The sequence below is a fragment of the Leuresthes tenuis genome, unplaced genomic scaffold (assembly GCF_036924035.1).
Source record: "Leuresthes tenuis unplaced genomic scaffold, fLeuTen1.0.hap1 SCAF_9, whole genome shotgun sequence".
In the NCBI taxonomy this organism is placed as follows: domain Eukaryota; kingdom Metazoa; phylum Chordata; class Actinopteri; order Atheriniformes; family Atherinopsidae; genus Leuresthes; species Leuresthes tenuis.
This window is the reverse complement of record NW_027325363.1, coordinates 17220498-17237478: the sequence shown is the minus strand read 5'-3', so window position 1 is coordinate 17237478 and position 16981 is coordinate 17220498. Positions and strand designations below refer to the sequence as shown.

The 16981-nt window shown below is 38.9% G+C and overlaps 1 protein-coding gene across 1 annotated transcript in view; it reads right to left on the bottom strand.

Annotated features, from left to right (window-relative positions):
- The window catches only part of pdgfd (platelet derived growth factor d), a 60908-nt gene that overhangs the window by 14247 nt on the left and 29680 nt on the right, over nucleotides 1-16981 (bottom strand). The window contains exons 3-4 of the mRNA XM_072392593.1: nucleotides 15087-15246; nucleotides 4653-4709 (exon numbers count right to left, since the gene is read on the bottom strand). Of these exons, the coding sequence (XP_072248694.1) occupies nucleotides 4653-4709; nucleotides 15087-15246 (217 nt within the window). The remainder of the gene's footprint in view (nucleotides 1-4652; nucleotides 4710-15086; nucleotides 15247-16981) is intronic.

Genomic DNA, 16981 nt, shown 5'->3' with positions numbered 1-16981 from the left:
AAGAGGGAAATATAGACTTAATTGTCAGTTCAAACCTCTTAGGTCAATCCTTCTTGGGAGCGTCACTTTATTCTTTCGTTTCAATTTATTTTCCAATTATGCACAAAGGAAGATGTTTACATCTTCACTGCGTGTCTTGTAAAGAGAACTGTTGGCTACTAATGAGTAGAGTGATACAGAAAAGAAAATAATCAGTTTTCCAAACATGGCAAGACCCTTAATATTTTTAAAGATGCATATTTCTCTGCACATTTTTAATGATTAGTCTCCAGTTACTCTGGAATGTGGCGAAGACAACAGCACTGTTCAGAAAACCATAAAAAGAAATCCAAAAATTCAAGGGTAGATTTGCAGATATCTAAGCTCCACTACTACCTACCATTAAACTTAAAGTGACTGTCATTCCAGTTCTCTCATAAGCTGTAATTATTGTAATACACAGCTGTTACTTTTTAATCGTGAAAAGGGAAGAAAATAAAAAAGAGATCCATTCTCATGTGAAGAGACTACTGTTGAATGTGACATAACTGTATTACACCTCAGAGGGCAGCTTATAAGCAACCTTTGTTATAAAGTAGACCTTGAATCAAACTTAAAATCTAACTCTATTCATAAAAATAAAAGCAACAGGGATGCAAAACAACAAAGGATTGTTTTGCATTAAATCTCTGCCTTAATTTGCCACTGGAGCAACTATTCATTTGAATACCACTATGCAGCTATACCCCTTTGTGTGGATGTACACAATTTTCTTGTTATAGACACAGACATAAAGAAAAATAAAGATGAATTTATTTTTTTCTGTTTCTGTTTGACATGCTTTCCGTTCGACATCTGTGACGCCAGATATAAGTTCAGGAAAAATTTTTCAAAGGCCGTTCCTTTTCCAAATCTGTGAATGCTGTCGGTGAAATGACACAAAAGTAGCGGCTTATCATACTGATGATCATGGAGGGCCACTGGACCCTGCTGTGGGCCACTTCTGTGGATAGCACAAAACTGTCATGACACGAGGGACGATTACATCAGTGACTTTAGCTGCCATACTCAGCCATGTCTTCAAAGGACATAAGTGAGTAATGACAAGACTGAAGTAGCTTCTGGAGGAGAGATGGATTCATCATCAGCCAACACTGGAACAGAAGCACTCTGCTGGGATTAAACATTTGTTTCAACATTTGTTTAAGTAACATGTGTTATCTATTGTGAGAGTTCAAATAATTAAATTAAGCCTAATGAGTATAAATCAAAAAAGATAAAGTGAGTATCACTACATATTCAATCGAATTGTGACTCTGGCTCATACTAAATAAATTACTATATCATCATAAAAAGGATTTAAAGAAAAAGGCCCTGTGATAGACTTGCAACCTGTCCAGGTTGTACCCTGCTTCTCGCCCAGTGGCAGCTGGGATAGGCTCCAGCCCCCCTCCCTGAATTGGATTAACCAGGTATTAAAATGGATGGATGGATTTAAAAAGGCATAAGTTCAACAATATAAAAAAGAAGATGGAAGTTCAAAAATATCCTCATCTCTATAATGAACTATAAACGATCAAGCATAAGACCTGATGCATCACAGTACATAAAAACTCTGTCGTAGAAAGCAGCTTCGAACTTAAAATAAAACAGCCATAATTAAATGAGAAGACCTATATAGTAGCTCTGGATGTAAAATGGAAAGAGCCTACAAATCACACATGTGCATCCAGTCTGCATAGCCAGTGAGATGTCAATACACAGACACAATCAATCCACATAGAGAAACTTCCATAGAGACCTACACACACGAATCATTACGAAACATATGTATCAATCAACTCCATCGAAGTTACACACACGCGTGCGCACACACCCATAAATTATTCTAATTACATGTACTTACAAAGAGCTAGTCTGAGGACGCTTTGCAACCTTCATGCATAATTACCAGTACACAGAAGAATTAATGCATACTGCGTGTGTGCATGTGTGCTGCCTCATGCAAACGGACCATACACACTGTCACAATCATTAGCATAGCTATCATATAATTAAGTGCGCAGCAGCATGGTTGGAAGTAGGGCTGCCACGATTAGTCGACTATTAAATTAATCGACGACTAATTTAATAGTCGATGCGTCGTTTTTTTCCCAAACTTTGTTTTTCTCTCAAAACTGCTGCGGCACCTCCCACTGCTGCGTCTGCCTTTCTGTCCTTGACACACATGTGCAGTAGTGGTAACCGGGAGTCAGCCGTAATGTCACAGGAAGTTAAACCGGACGGGCTCTGGTATCATGGCTACCCGGCAACGGAGCTCAAAAGTATTTTTTAAGAAATATAAATAAATAGAAATATATACACATTTTAAGAAAACTAGAGATAAATGTGTGCAATGCAATATCTGTAAGGCAGAATTTGCCTTCCACAGCAGCACAACGACGATGCACGAGCACCTGAAAAGGAAGTATGACCTAAAAAAAACCTAAAAAAACCCCAAAAACCTTAAGTATTTATATTTGTGTGTTTGCTACACAGTTAAATAATTTTGTTAAAAAGGTTTGTTGCAACAAGCTGCATATTTCATCAAAGGGTTAATGAACTATGATATCAATTCTCTTCTTTTTTTAGTTAGCATATACCTTAAACACTCCAAGGTGAAAGCTAATGATGGTTATATAAGAGAAGCTGCATCCTGGTGCTGTATGTTAAGCTGTATGTTTTACATTCAATATACGTATAATCCCATTAGTCGACTAATTGAAAAAAATAGTCGGTGATTAGTCGACGATTAAAATAATCGTTTGTGGCAGTCCTAGTTGGAAGGCAAGTAACGTATATATATGTATTGTGTAGGAAATGGTCTCTTGGAGATTTTTATTTAAAACCTCAATATTAGTCTGGAATAAAGTTGTATAATCCTGATTATTCACACTAACCCAATCGGAAATGTCTTTGACATTGAACTGAAATACCTCCTTCTGTGGTTAAAGTATGACTAAAAAGCAGGTCTGGTTATCTAATTGAACTTGAAAATGTGTGTGTATATGTGTAAGCATGACTCACCGACATGGGCATAGCTAAATCCTCCCAGTTGGTTTTGGATGCAGGGAGAGAGTCAACCTGCAGAAACAGAACACAGAAATAACCGATTAAACAAAGAGTTGCACGAATCGCAGACGAGAAGCTACACAGATGATAAGAAAAACAGATGGTTCACTACTGAAGAATGACATTGGTTTGTGATTCCCATAAAGGTGATTCCATGCCTTAATGTGTCACAGTCATGCATCTTTTCATATGGTGACAATCAGTGTTGGAGGGGTATTCAGATTGCTGTGTTCAAACTGGCAACATAACACATTAGTTTTGCAATTCAATTCCCTGCATTCAAGTTGGTGTCGACATTTAACCGTATATATGCTTGCGTGACTAAACATACCATAACAAAAAAGAAAGAATAAAAGAGGGAAAATCCCCTGATGTGCTATGTTTCACTTCAGCTCCTCAGCAGGCAGTCAGTCCGGTGCAGCTGGTCAGACAGTGTGAGAACAGTGTTCGCGTCATGGAATTCTATCACTATTTTCAATTTCTGAGCGAAAAAGACAACAACAACACCACAGACACAGCTCAACAGCACATATGAAGCTGCCAATGCTTCAGCTCTAAAAGCAACAGCGGCTAGCTTTCAACTCAGCCAAAGTTGCCACTCTGAGGGAGCATAACTCTGTCTATTTGAAGGAAACACTACCAACATCAGCAACAGAGTTGCCATCTTTTTTGAAGATCATTAGTTAAATGCCTACAACCTGTCAGGGTAATTGCTTTGAGCGCTTGATGTGATGTTTATTTTTACACATAATTACTAATAAAGCATCTATCATTCCAGTGGTTGCTTGCAAAGTTTCAGATAATACATCATAGAATAGAACCTGCTGTGAACATGAGTTACTACATTCAAACACAGGCATTTGCTGATATTATAGCAAAAGTGAACCAGAAATTACAAAGGGTGGTTCATATGTGGTAACTAGAAAGTATTCTGTTCCTTTTTGCAAGTGACTTAACTTATTACTTTCTATTGGCAGTCATCCCATATTCTTATCAATTGCTTTAAGAAATAGCCTTAACCAACAGTGATGACAAAAGTTGGGTAACCATAACTGGTAGAGGCTATAAAAGTCAATTAAAATAGATGAGAGTGATTCTTAGAGCAAATGAACCTCTGATTTCAGAAGTAACATAACACACGTGTGACGGTATTGGCAAACCTTCATGCATAAATAACAGTACACAGAAGAATTAATGCATACTGCGTGTGTGCATATGTGCTGCCTCATGCAAACGGACCATACACCCTGTCACAATCATTAGCATAGCTATCATTTCTTAAGTATAATTAAGTGTGCAGCAGCAAGGTTGGAGGGCAAGTAACCTATATATGTGTATTGTGTAGGAAATGGTCTCTTGGAGGCTTTTATTTAAAACCTCAATATTAGTCTGGAATAAAGTTGTATAATCCTGATTATTCACACTAACCCAACCAGAAATATCTTTGACATTGAACTAAAACAATAATTACCTCATTCCGTGGTTAAAATATGACTAAAAAGCAGGTCTGGTTATCTAATTGAACTTGAAAATGTGTGTGTATATGTGTACGCATGACTCACCGACATGGGCATAGTTACAGCCTCCCAGTTGGTTTTGGATGCAGGGAGAGAGTCAACCTGCAGAAACAGAACACAGAAATAACCGATTAAACAAAGAGTTGCACGAAACGCAGACGAGAAGCTACACAGATGATAAGAAAAACAGATGGTTCACTACTGAAGAATGACATTGGTTTGTGATTCCCATAAAGGTGATTCCATGCCTTAATGTGTCACAGTCATGCATCTTTTCATATGGTGACAATCAGTGTTGGAGGGGTATTCAGATTGCTGTGTTCAAACTGGCAACATAACACATTAGTTTTGCAATTCAATTCCCTGCATTCAAGTTGGTGTCGACATTTAACCGTATATATGCTTGCATGACTAAACATACCATAACAAAAAAGAAATAAAAGAGGGAAAATCCCCTGATGTGCTATGTTTCACTTCAGCAGGCAGTCAGTCCGGTGCAGCTGGTCAGACAGTGTGAGAACAGTGTTCGCGTCATGGAATTCTATCACTATTTTCAATTTCTGAGCGAAAAAGACAACAACAACACAACAGACACAGCTCAACAGCACATATGAAGCTGCCAATGCTTCAGCTCTAAAAGCAACAGCGGCTAGCTTTCAACTCAGCCAAAGTTGCCACTCTGAGGGAGCATAACTCTGTTTATTTGAAGGAAACACTACCAACATCAGCAACAGAGTTGCCATCTTTTTTGAAGATCATTAGTTAAATGCCTACAACCTGTCAGGGTAATTGCTTTGAGCGCTCGATGTGATGTTTATTTTTACACATAATTACTAATAAAGCATCTATCATTCCAGTGGTTGCTTGCAAAGTTTTAGATAATACATCATAGAATAGAACCTGCTGTGAACATGAGTTACTACATTCAAACACAGGCATTTGCTGATATTATAGCAAAAGTGAACCAGAAATTACAACGAGAAAGTGTGGTAACTAGAAAGTATTCTGTTCCTTTTCACTGCAAGTGACTTAACTTATTATGCCAAAGTTGGGTAACCATAACTGGTAGAGGCTATAAAAGTCAATTAAAATAGATGAGAGTGATTCTTAGAGCAAATGAACCTCTGATTTCAGAAGTAACATAACACACGTGTGACGGTATTGGCAAACCTAGAAGCCGAGTCTCAGGAGGTGTGCATGTGTCACTGTAATGACTTCTTTCAAATAAAATCAAAAGTCACTGATTATGTATGGGTACCTTTAGCAAATCATTAAAAGTGGATTTTTTTTCTGTTTTTAAGGCTGTTCCAAACGATATAAACTGCAATCTTCAATGACATGATCAAGCACCCTGTAAGAACCCAGCACTCCACCCTTTATTACAGTATGTGACCTTCTCCACCGTGAAGTACAGTCGCCCTGCATAAACATTAGAACACTGTGGTCAAGGGGGATTTTTGTGTGTGGGATGTGGAAAATGTACTTAAATATACGAGACATAAGAGTCACAGTGCTCATATTTCCCCATGAGCTCAGTGTCTTGAATCTGCAATTTCCACAGATTCCAGAGTGTAAGCCAAAGGACAGTGACTGTAAGCTATAGATGCGGTTATGCATCCAAGACAAAAGGTTAGGAGATCTTAATGGAGACCCAGACAGCTAAAGGTTTAATATCCCGTCTACCATTTCAGTGCTCTTCTGTTTTTACTTTTGAGGTACTTACCACTAATCTCAACTAGCAAAATTTTGGGTGGAGCACTCATGTGTTTCCCAAGAATTTCAGCTGTCTGGCTGAAATACTGTCAGTATGTCAGCAGAATCCTCCCAATGAAGCCAGTCACAGCATGTCTTTGTAAATCTGTATAATCTATTTGAAAAAGCGATCAGAATCTTGTCAAAGAGCTTTTTGATCAACGCTCATCTGACTTGGCATATTTAGCATTGCACAGTCACACGTTCTTTGTTCATCTCTCCCTTTCTCCTGAACACACGTGCACACACCTCTGGGATCACCCTGTTCAAACACACACACACGCACATAAAGTCTCACCCGCAATCGGATCTGTCTCATTGAAGAGTCTTAAATACCGTCTCTGGTCAATGTGGAACAGTAAATCTGTCTCAGCTGCACTTCAAAGACAGAGCGTGCTCACTTTGTCTTAATGTGTGTGTTGGTGTATCTGTTAATGTAACAGAGTTGACATCAAAGCCGGCCAGGCTGCAAAGGTTTTTTGTCGAACAGATTCTCGTATGTGGCTTCTGGATAAATGTGCTCATACACAGAAATTGACACTCCAAACAGCTGCAAATGAGGTCAGAAAGTTTCCTGTAAGAGCGTGTGTGTGTGTGTTTGTATGTGTGTGTGTGTGTCTGCATGTGAGTAAATGCATGTTTATGGGCTTTTCGTCCCATTTCCTTTTAAGATCAAATGTTTAATGTAGAGCGCATCTGGACCACTTAACAAGCTTGAAAATGAAACTTCTAGAATTATAAGGCAGGGATAGAGAGATTTTTACTGTAATAAAAATTGGTGTTGATTTGACATGTAAATACGCTGCCTGGTCAAAAAAAAGACCTAAAAAAAGACTCTTTGGACCATCTTCAGCTTTGATTATAGCCAGCCTTTGACGTGGCATTATTGCGGAAACGCATGACGCAATGTTACAAAATCTGTTTCCATCCAGAGTTGCATTAATTTTCCCCAAAAATCTTGTATTTATCTTGTATTAATGAGACAGCAGCGTAAGACCATTGCGTAAAGTCTTCTCCAGCACATCCCAAAAATTCTAAATGGGTTTAAGGTCTGGACTGTGGTGGCCAATCCATGTGTGAAAATAATTTCTCATGCTGCCTGGCAATTAACTTGGTCATATCCAGTATGTTCAGGTAGCCAGCTGACGTTATTTCTTTGCAACCCCAGCCATCATATGGCTGCCTCCTGCAGGCTTGAACTGTCGGCACAAGGCGCGATGGATGGAGCATTTCGTCCGCCACTCTTCTCACCCTGATGTGTCTATCACTCCCGGAGAGAGTAAATTTGGAATAATCAGATTATGTGACACTTTTTCATTGCTCCAGAGTTCAAATCTTATGCTCTCTAGCAAACTGAAGCCTGTTCTTTTCCAATGAGCTTCACTGATAAGTGGCTTTCTTGAAGCTGCGCCAGCTGTTTTGTCCCAATACCTTGACTGCTCTTTTCATTGGGAATGTCGAACTGCTCTTACTTTAAATCAAACATTTCTGTACTGCTGTACGTTTTAGTGCACTTTTCTTTAATTTGATTTCAACAAACAGTGAAGCCGAGTCATAGAATGACTGGTAAATCTTCCATCTGTGAGAGGATTAATAGAAAGACATTCTTACTTCATTAGATGATTAAGTAACAAGTGGAAACATGACAGATTTCTGGAGGCTCTGCAAATGCTCTGAATCTCGATAGTTTTGCAACTATAACTGTTGTTTTTGTGTCCTCTTTTGACTACATATATATAATGACATGGTTACCAGATCACACTATTATATATTTTTTAATATATGTCTGTGTGTTGGCATTGGTGTCAGCAAGTGGCCAGAATGAAGCGGATTTCAGCAAAAAACAACAACAGGAGGTTTGAAAACTGCAATGATTTCTTAATTGCATTTGTAGAAGACTAGCACTCAATGACATTATTTCATGACTTCAAAAAATAGCTGTCATTGACACAGAATATAAGCTTATATATGTACCCTGTGATTTTCACCCCTTAAATACCGAATCCGTTGAGATGACGTTGTTACTGCCGTTAACAACAAAACTTTTACTCAGTTAATCTGGAGTTTGCAGTTATGCCAGAGATACTTGACCTCTTTAAGCAAGTCTGAAAAACTCTGGTTCCTTTACCCATTTGGGTTGTTTAATTTCAGTTTATGTGAAATCTTACATAGTAGTTTTTTTTATGATAGCAGTCTTATAAGCCAAAGAGTGCATGTTATATTCTAACTGAACAGATAATCAGCTTCATGCTATTAGAGCCTTTGTTGCAAAAGAAAAAAAGCAAGTGTTGTGAATCAATTAGCCCGCAGGCTCCTGGTTATCAAAAGGCTTGCCTGTTTACAACTCTGCGCTGATATGCACGGCCCCACATAGACTGCACTGGTCAATATTAAAATGAGCTGTTTGCGTCTGCGTTTGTAGATCAGAACAGTTTTAGAATGTCACATGCAAATCAGGAGGCGCTATCTATGATTTGTGACCTCATGCTCCTGACAAAGGGCGAATATCATCATACACTCCTTCTTAGACAGTTTTGTAAACATTCAGCAGGGATTGCTCTGCTGCAAACTATGCATTGTCATCAACATTTAATTATTCTTACTATCTTTTTCTGTAATATGTCATAAAAATAAATGCCCAAAATCAAAATTTCTGTAATGAAACATTATGGATTGATGATATTAGTATTACTACTAATTAAGTGGTTGCACTCCATTCCAGAAAACACAAGAAAATGTCACAATTTGATATTTTTCTATGCTTCGTATAACAAAATGGTCGAAACAGGAGTTAAAATTCACTTTGACCGTCACGTAGCAAGCCTGAGAAAGTAAATTGAAATCTGCAGCTATCTGGAACCCCAGCTTCAACTTGAAAGGAAGTCAAGAGGACAAACTTTTAGTGAGCCTTTGCAATAACAAGCTAATTCTGCGGGTGAACTGCTTTTGAATTGTATGATTTATGAGGCAAATTTATATAGGGGCAAAATGTTATATTTCAAAGAACACTGGCATGGTGACTGGAGGTGAATTCTTATTTACAGTTGCAGTCTAGTGGAGGGGACATCGGGGAGCTGCCCTTTTCAACTCCATTTTGTACAGTCGGACACTAGAGCAGATAAGGATTAAGTGTGTGGTAGATGGTGAGGAAGGAGTGAGTATTTCTCTGTCATTTTTTATAATGCATGAGCTGTTCTCTTGCTAACAGCCAGAAGAGATTTGAGCTATCAGATAAACGGCACTGGCTACATTTATGTTGTTTCCTCTATGTCTATGTCCAAGATAACTTTCAAGTTTTATTCTTGTACTCATTCCTTTTAGTTTGCTATTACACATCTGTTCCCCATCAGTAATCCATTTTCAGGTTCGATATTTTCTCAGGGCGATTGACACCAAAATGTTAGCTCCGTAATGACTTCACTCCAAAATTTGCTTTGCATGGATTCTTGGATTGGATCATTAAATAACTGGAGAGGTGTGTCTGTAATTACACAAGAGGCAACAATAAAGGTTAAACACTAAGTTGCAAATAGACTAGCAAACAAAGGAGTGCCAGCACTAATCGTCTTTTCATTATTATAATCTGGAAATTGATTCAAATAATTTCGCATGATGAAACATGCATTATTGCAGGGTCATATTTAGGAAATATGCAGGAAAACACATGGTGAGAAATATATACATTCTGAATAACTCTAAATGTGATACTGGGACCTAACTTTAATCATTTCTTCTGCGACTGAAAGAGCAGCTCGTGCCAGGGGTAATCACTGGTACTCGTATGGTCTCAGACAGTTAAATAAATAAATAAATAAATAAGTAATTAATTACAGGACACAGAACAAAAACAAGAAAGCTCTATAATGTCCTGAAGATATATGAACACAGACTTCCAGCTGCTTCTTTTAACTATAAATATCACAAGGCTGGTATGAGCCCTCATTTCCCCTCTTTTCCAACATTAGCTCCTAAAATGTTTATCTTACGCAATCAAAAGCGCTCATTACTTTGAGAAAGCCTGCACTGCAGATGACGAGTCACACCAGCTGACAGCGAGATTCGAAAAGGATCAAAGAAGTATCATGTTTGAAGGAAAACAGTGGCCTGAATAATGAGTAAGGCATTCGAGGGCAGAGCTGCTTTTTGTTTCTTGAGGATACACAGAGGTCACTTTTTCCCTAAGAATAAAAACAGCTATCCAGACTCAGTTTACATAAATTATGTTTTTCAGACAAATATCATTGTGCTTTCATTTACATTTAGCCATGTCAATCGCTGTATACGTCTCTACAGGTCAAATGCGATTGGAATCCATGCATACAGCTCGCCCCCACAAGGCCAAAGGGAAGAGATTTTCAACCTCTTTTCCTTGAGAGGATCCAAAAAATATGTCAAAAGATATACTTCAAATTAGATCACCAAAGCTTTAGTCTTTTCCAAGGGGGATACAAAACACAATAAACACAATTTCTGTGTCAAATTGCAAAAAACGTTGTTTTTTTTCAACATCTACAGTGCATAATATTGGTAACAGATTCAGGGAGTCTGATGATATCTCATTATACAAAGGCCAAAGCTGGAATCTGATGCACATGACCTTCAAGCCTTCGGGCAGCACAGCACGAGAAACTGTCATGCCACTGTGATCATTATAGCCACATGGGCCAGGGAGTACTTAGAAAAACTCGGCAAAACTGTTCTCTGGACAAAAGCTCATTTCAGATGGACGGAAAGACGGACACATGTTTTGTGGTCAGATGAGTCCAACTTTCAGCTGCTTCTGGGATAAAACTAACATCTGGCTCCATGTGCCAAAGAGTAGAAAGACCGTCCAGGTTGTTATCAGTGAAAGGTGAAAAAGCCAGTGTTTGTAATGGGATGGGGGTGCATCAGTGCCCATGGCATGACTGACCAGCATACGTCTGAGGTGACCGCTGATCCACAAGCTTATACTTGAATTAACATACATATGCTACATCTTTTCCCTGGTCTGCGGTTATTTCAGCAGGGCACTGCCAAACCTCGGTCTGCACGACTTGCAACTGTGTGATTTCATAAACACAGACTGTGTAATTGGCCAGCCTGCACCCAGTCTGACAGACGGACCTGTCTGATATTGTAAATATATGGCTCACTGTGAGAGGGAGAATCAGAAAACAACAACCAGAGACTGAGAAGCTGAAATCTTGTATTCAGCAAAAATTGACACAGATTCTTCTGAAAAACTCAGTTGCAAAGAGTTGCTAAATCATTAAAAAGTGTAAATAAAAAGAAGAGTCGTGAAACCCAATGGTAAACAAGCCTCTCGCCCAATTTTCTCTATTTTCTTTGTTTTTGTTTGTGTGTTTCTGCATCAAATTCTCTGGGTTAGCTTACATTTTCTCAACACAGTGCAGTCGGTTAGTGAAGAGACTTCTTCACCCACAAAAACTTCCTTTTGTACTTGTGTCTGTTAAATTAAAAGTCCTACAAGCAAATTACTTTTTGACAGATGATAGTGATATTTTTTTCTGTTTCACTGCTTTATATTGGCACATTATATTAGAGTTGACAGGATGAAAAGAAAAGGATACACAATATCCAACTAAAAAGAATGTAGAACAGGGCTGTAAAGTAACTATAAATATGTGACACCGAGTTAAGTAGTTTGCTAATGAAATCTTTAACAACCATGGGGCTATTGCTAGTTTCAAAACAATTATTTTAATCTAATTTTGACTGATTCACATCTAGTTTATTAAAGTTTAATGTATTATAGTTACAGCTGCAGTTCCCATCATGCCTGTGCAAGTGGAACAGTACAGTACAAAGAATGCTATTTATGTTAATATTACTTATTGTTAAAAAACGCGTCTTTGTGGTGTGGTGCAAATGTTCTGTCCTTATATGCTACAGAGATGATGAAAACTAAGTAGTGCATAAGTGGGCAGTCTGGCCACAACAAAGTGGAGTCCAACACATATGAAGAACTATGTTCCTCATACTGCCATACTGTCAGGTGCTGAGTCGGGCTGAAGATACTGAGAAGCCAGAGCCCCTGTGATGACTACTTAAATGACTCATGCAGAAAGTGGAGAGAGGTATAAAATGCTGATTTGAAACACAACAGGGGTTGAACAGTGGAGTTGTCTTTTGTCCTGAACTCCACTCCGCCTTTACCCTCTTTTATACCGACTCTGTCGTACTGTCCCTTGTGGCATTTCTTACATCAAGTCCTCCTCGGTCCACTCCATTTTATTCAGCACCTCACAACTACCTCTCTCGTGCTCTCTTTGTCCCTCTCTCAGTTCAGGTTGTCTTAGTCATTAGCTGACATGCTGATACCATCTCAGACACCTGTTCTTTCCTTCCAGTGCTGCTTCTCCTTATTCTCTCCATCTCCCTCTTCCTACTCTCCACTCTCTGCCTCCTCTCCTCCTCCTTCTTCTTATCTTTTCGACAGGTCTGGAGAGAACAAATTAGACCTGCTAAATTAAGCCACACAGAGAGCTCCATTCTAGCTGGAGGGAGGCTATAAATGCGCATGTGCATGCACGTGTGTTTGTGCATGTGGACGATGGAAAGGCACGACACACAAACACACTCCAACACGGAGGCTCTTTGAAAAATGGGTAAAACTGATCAAACGAGATAAGCCTGAAGAGTTGGATTCTGTGCTGAATGTAAAGAGGTGCGATTATTTGACCAAAAGAGAAATTACAAAGCTTGAGGAGGGAGGGAAAAAGACGTGAGAGTCTGAGAGGCAGAGATAAGAAAGTTGTTTGTGGTTTATGCAGTGGTGGAAAGTAAATAGTTACATTTAGGTCAGAACTTCATTATGAGGCGCTTTCACTTTTTTTCCTGTCAGTATGGCAGAGTGAGGGGCGGCACTCACTGCAAGATGGTTGTGGGTCTGAACCTGCTGGTTGGCTGTAGTCTTTTTATTTAGAGTTAGCATGCTCCCCTGTGCCTCAGTTTCTCCTGGTGTTTCCTCTCACAGTTCAAAGATATCTGTGATGAGGTTCATCTGTAATTCTAAATTGTAGTGCGAGCGTGGGTCGTTGCCTGCCTCACCATGTTAGCCCTGTGCCCTGTGATGGAGTGGGCCAGGGTCGCCATGTAATCCACCTCTGACCTAGTGTCACCTGGGACAAGATCCAGCCCCCCTGAACCCCACCCCCGAGGATAAAGCTGATATAGCTGGTGGATTAACAGTGGTGGAATATAACCGACTGCAGTCTACTCAATCTACACAAGCACTTTACTTAAAAATCGGTTTCTTTCGGAGTCTTTCTTTACACTATAGTTTTTACACACCCTCCCCCACATCTCAGGGGGAAATATTTTCAGTTCAAGGCATTAATCTAAAAGTTTTACTCTTCATGTTGCTTAACAAATTGAGACGGAGATGTAGCTCATGAAAGAGCCACAAAAAGATAAAGAGCGGCCGTCTCCACCAATGAGAAGGTCAGGAGCTTATTTTTAGCAAACAAACTAGCAAACAGTTTATAAGAAGTCTGATTGATTCATTTGCTGAATTCAATAGCATTGGCAACATTTAGCCTAGTGCTGTCATTTTTCTTTTAAAATGTGGCCCATTTTACTTTCAGTTTTAGAAATTGTGAAGTACTTTCAACAATTTTGAGGCTTTGTTGGGCAAAATAAGCACAGTGAAGGTGTCTCTTTGGAGTTTTACAGTCAGTTGGTTAATGAACGCAGAAATCAGCAGATCAATTTATGTTGAAAATAATTATTGTTTGCATGTATATACAAAAAAAAAATAATGAAAAAACTCCACCTGAACTACAACAGTAAAATTATGATTTTACATAAAATGACCAATAACAAATCCAATTTTCCAGATCACATTTGATTTTAATTGAGTTTGTTATCGTCATCTTGTAAAAGAGTATTTTTACCGTATGATATGAGTCATTTCACTTGAGTAAAAAAAAAAAAAAAAGCACAATAATCCTCCACCCTTGTGAAGTATTGCTGTTGATTGTGTCGTTTCTTTATCCGGTGGTTTCCGTGAAGGTACAACGGTTCTGCAATCATACAGCTCAAGCGTTCATTTTATGCCTGTCTCTGGTTCCTGTGAACACAAACTGTGATGACAGCTCCAGTAAACGTTTTAATATCACATTTATAAAAATGAAGCATTAAAATGACACTCTGAAAGTGAAGGATCGTAAATAATTACAGCACCCCCCTCCTTCCCTCTCTGTCCGTCTTGGCTTTTATTCCATCTGTGCTCATGCCACTTTTTTTACCCACATAATAAGCAGTGTCACCGGCTCTTCATCTCTCCCACCTCTTTAGTCGTATCGAGGAAGCATTTTTAAATGTCTCTTTGACTCTCTCGTCCCCTTTTTACCCCTAGTACAGAGTGGGAGAACATCTTAAAATCTCTCTTTCTTCCTTCCTCGTCCTGACAAAATGACAAAGCTAATCTCCTTATCCATTCGTCTGCCAGCCTTTATTTAACTGACAGCGTTACTAGGACCTCTGTCTTACCCTTCCTCCCTTCTCTTATATCTCCACTATCATCGCTTTTCTTTATTGTCAAGTGTAGGTATAACAGTGAATGAAACATTCTTGACCCGAACAATTACAGTGACACTCAGGCTGAACCTGATGTGATGCAATCAATGACAAAAAGAAACAAAAACAAAACTAAGCTGTGCCAGAAAGGACGGCCCACGAATGCAGCTTGTGTGAGCCTCTCACCTGCAGTGAGTAGTTGACTTTGAATCCCGGCTTGGCGACAAAGTAATCATCGGACTTGAAGGTGATTCTGAGCTCGTTGCTTATTGACTTCAGACTTTGTGGCGCCTTCTGACCGCACCAGCGTCCCCAAATTATGGTGTTGGTCTCTGATTGGTCCTCCACTTCAATAAAGTCATACCTGTGGTCACAGACACGAGGGGTGATGGAGAAGCAGATAAATATGTGGCAAAGAGAAAAAGAGAACAGAAATGGTTCACATTGAGAAAGAAAGGCTCAAAGAAACGATGACTGTGACCTGTGACAATGTGTTGACAGAAGGAGGACAATGGAACGCTTTATTTATAATCTTATTGTTATTTATACATTTATATATGTGTGTGTATGTTATCTGTCTATGTACCGGTTATTTTTATGATGTTTAGGTACATTTCTAAATTACTACAAGGCGTACAGTAAAATATAATAGGGTTCTTGAAATAAACAGAAACAATCAAATTGGTAATTGCAACAGTTTGTATGTCAACTAATCCCCAACCAAAATTTCAAGTACTCATCATGGTTTAGCAGACAAATTTAAAAAGATTTGATTTTTACTGAGCTCACCAAGCATTTTAAGTCCACTGCAGAAAACCATTGCGTTGTGGCAAATAGCTATTAGAAGCATGGCAATGGATTTCAGAGCACAGTGACCGAGGAGTGTTGTCTGAAAGGTCCAGCAGACTGCCAGACCTGCTGCTCAATGCCAGTGCTTGCATGACAACATGCTCCAATTAACAATACTAACATGATGATATTATCGTGTATGATGTCATCGTGTTCGTCATCTTACAAGAATGCAAACAACTGTCAAACTAGGTCAACCGTTATGAGATCACGCAGAGTTCAGATATTTCTGTGAGTTAAGGCTTTACTATAAATCTGAAACTATTCAAATGAAATTAGATACCTTTTACAGATATAGATACGTTTTACAGTTGGGAACCTTGTAAAAAAGGAGTGTGTTTTTTTTTTATTGTGTGTGTGCCTCTTGCTTTTTATTTATTCATTTGCTATGTACAAGAGTTACAAGAAAGCATCTTCAGGTAATAATAAGTCCTTGGATAGAAGTCTTTCTTATGTGGGTGAAACTTGAATGAGTTCTGTCTGTATTACCACTTAAGAAAAAGTGCAGCAGAACTCGAGAGGAATCAAATTCTGAAATTATTCCAATGGTTCGGACACATTGCCGGGAAACCACAGTCCATTCTCATCAGAGAACATGTGACAGGCTCGTTGTTGAATTAAAATGTATAACTCAATGTAACGCCATCCGCCACCCCCTTCTGCTGCTTACAAGCGAGAAAATTTATGTGTTTACACGATCATGAAGCAAGACGCAGCAGCTGAACATCATCATGCAGCGAGGTCGAGTGTAGATATTGAACAGAAAGGGCATGTCATCGTGCAAGCTGGGTCTCCTCCATATGGACAGAGGTAATTAAGTGTTGAAAATGAAATGAAATTGATACTTAATAATGATCAGATCTGTAATGAGACTAATTCCCAATAAGTTTCAAATCAACAAATCCTAATGATGAAGTAATTGACAAAAACCGTGGAATTAAAACTCAATTAACTCAACTAAATGTCCTACAAATCAACATCCCTGTCACACAGACACACATAGCCTGCACACAGTTGATGTGACAAACAATATTCTTAAAAGCCCATTCCTGCTTCTCCTTGCCTTTCTTCATGTCTCCTCAGCTTACAAAGACAGCTGAGTCGCATATGTGGATTAAAAAGTCTATTTTCTTCCATTGGCCCTCAAGGACAAACTTCTTATATTTCTTGCCAAGAGAGCCAACTTCCACTATCCATCTCACTCACGTCCTTTCAGTTACAGTTTGTTGTTGCTGTGCCAATGTGAACAC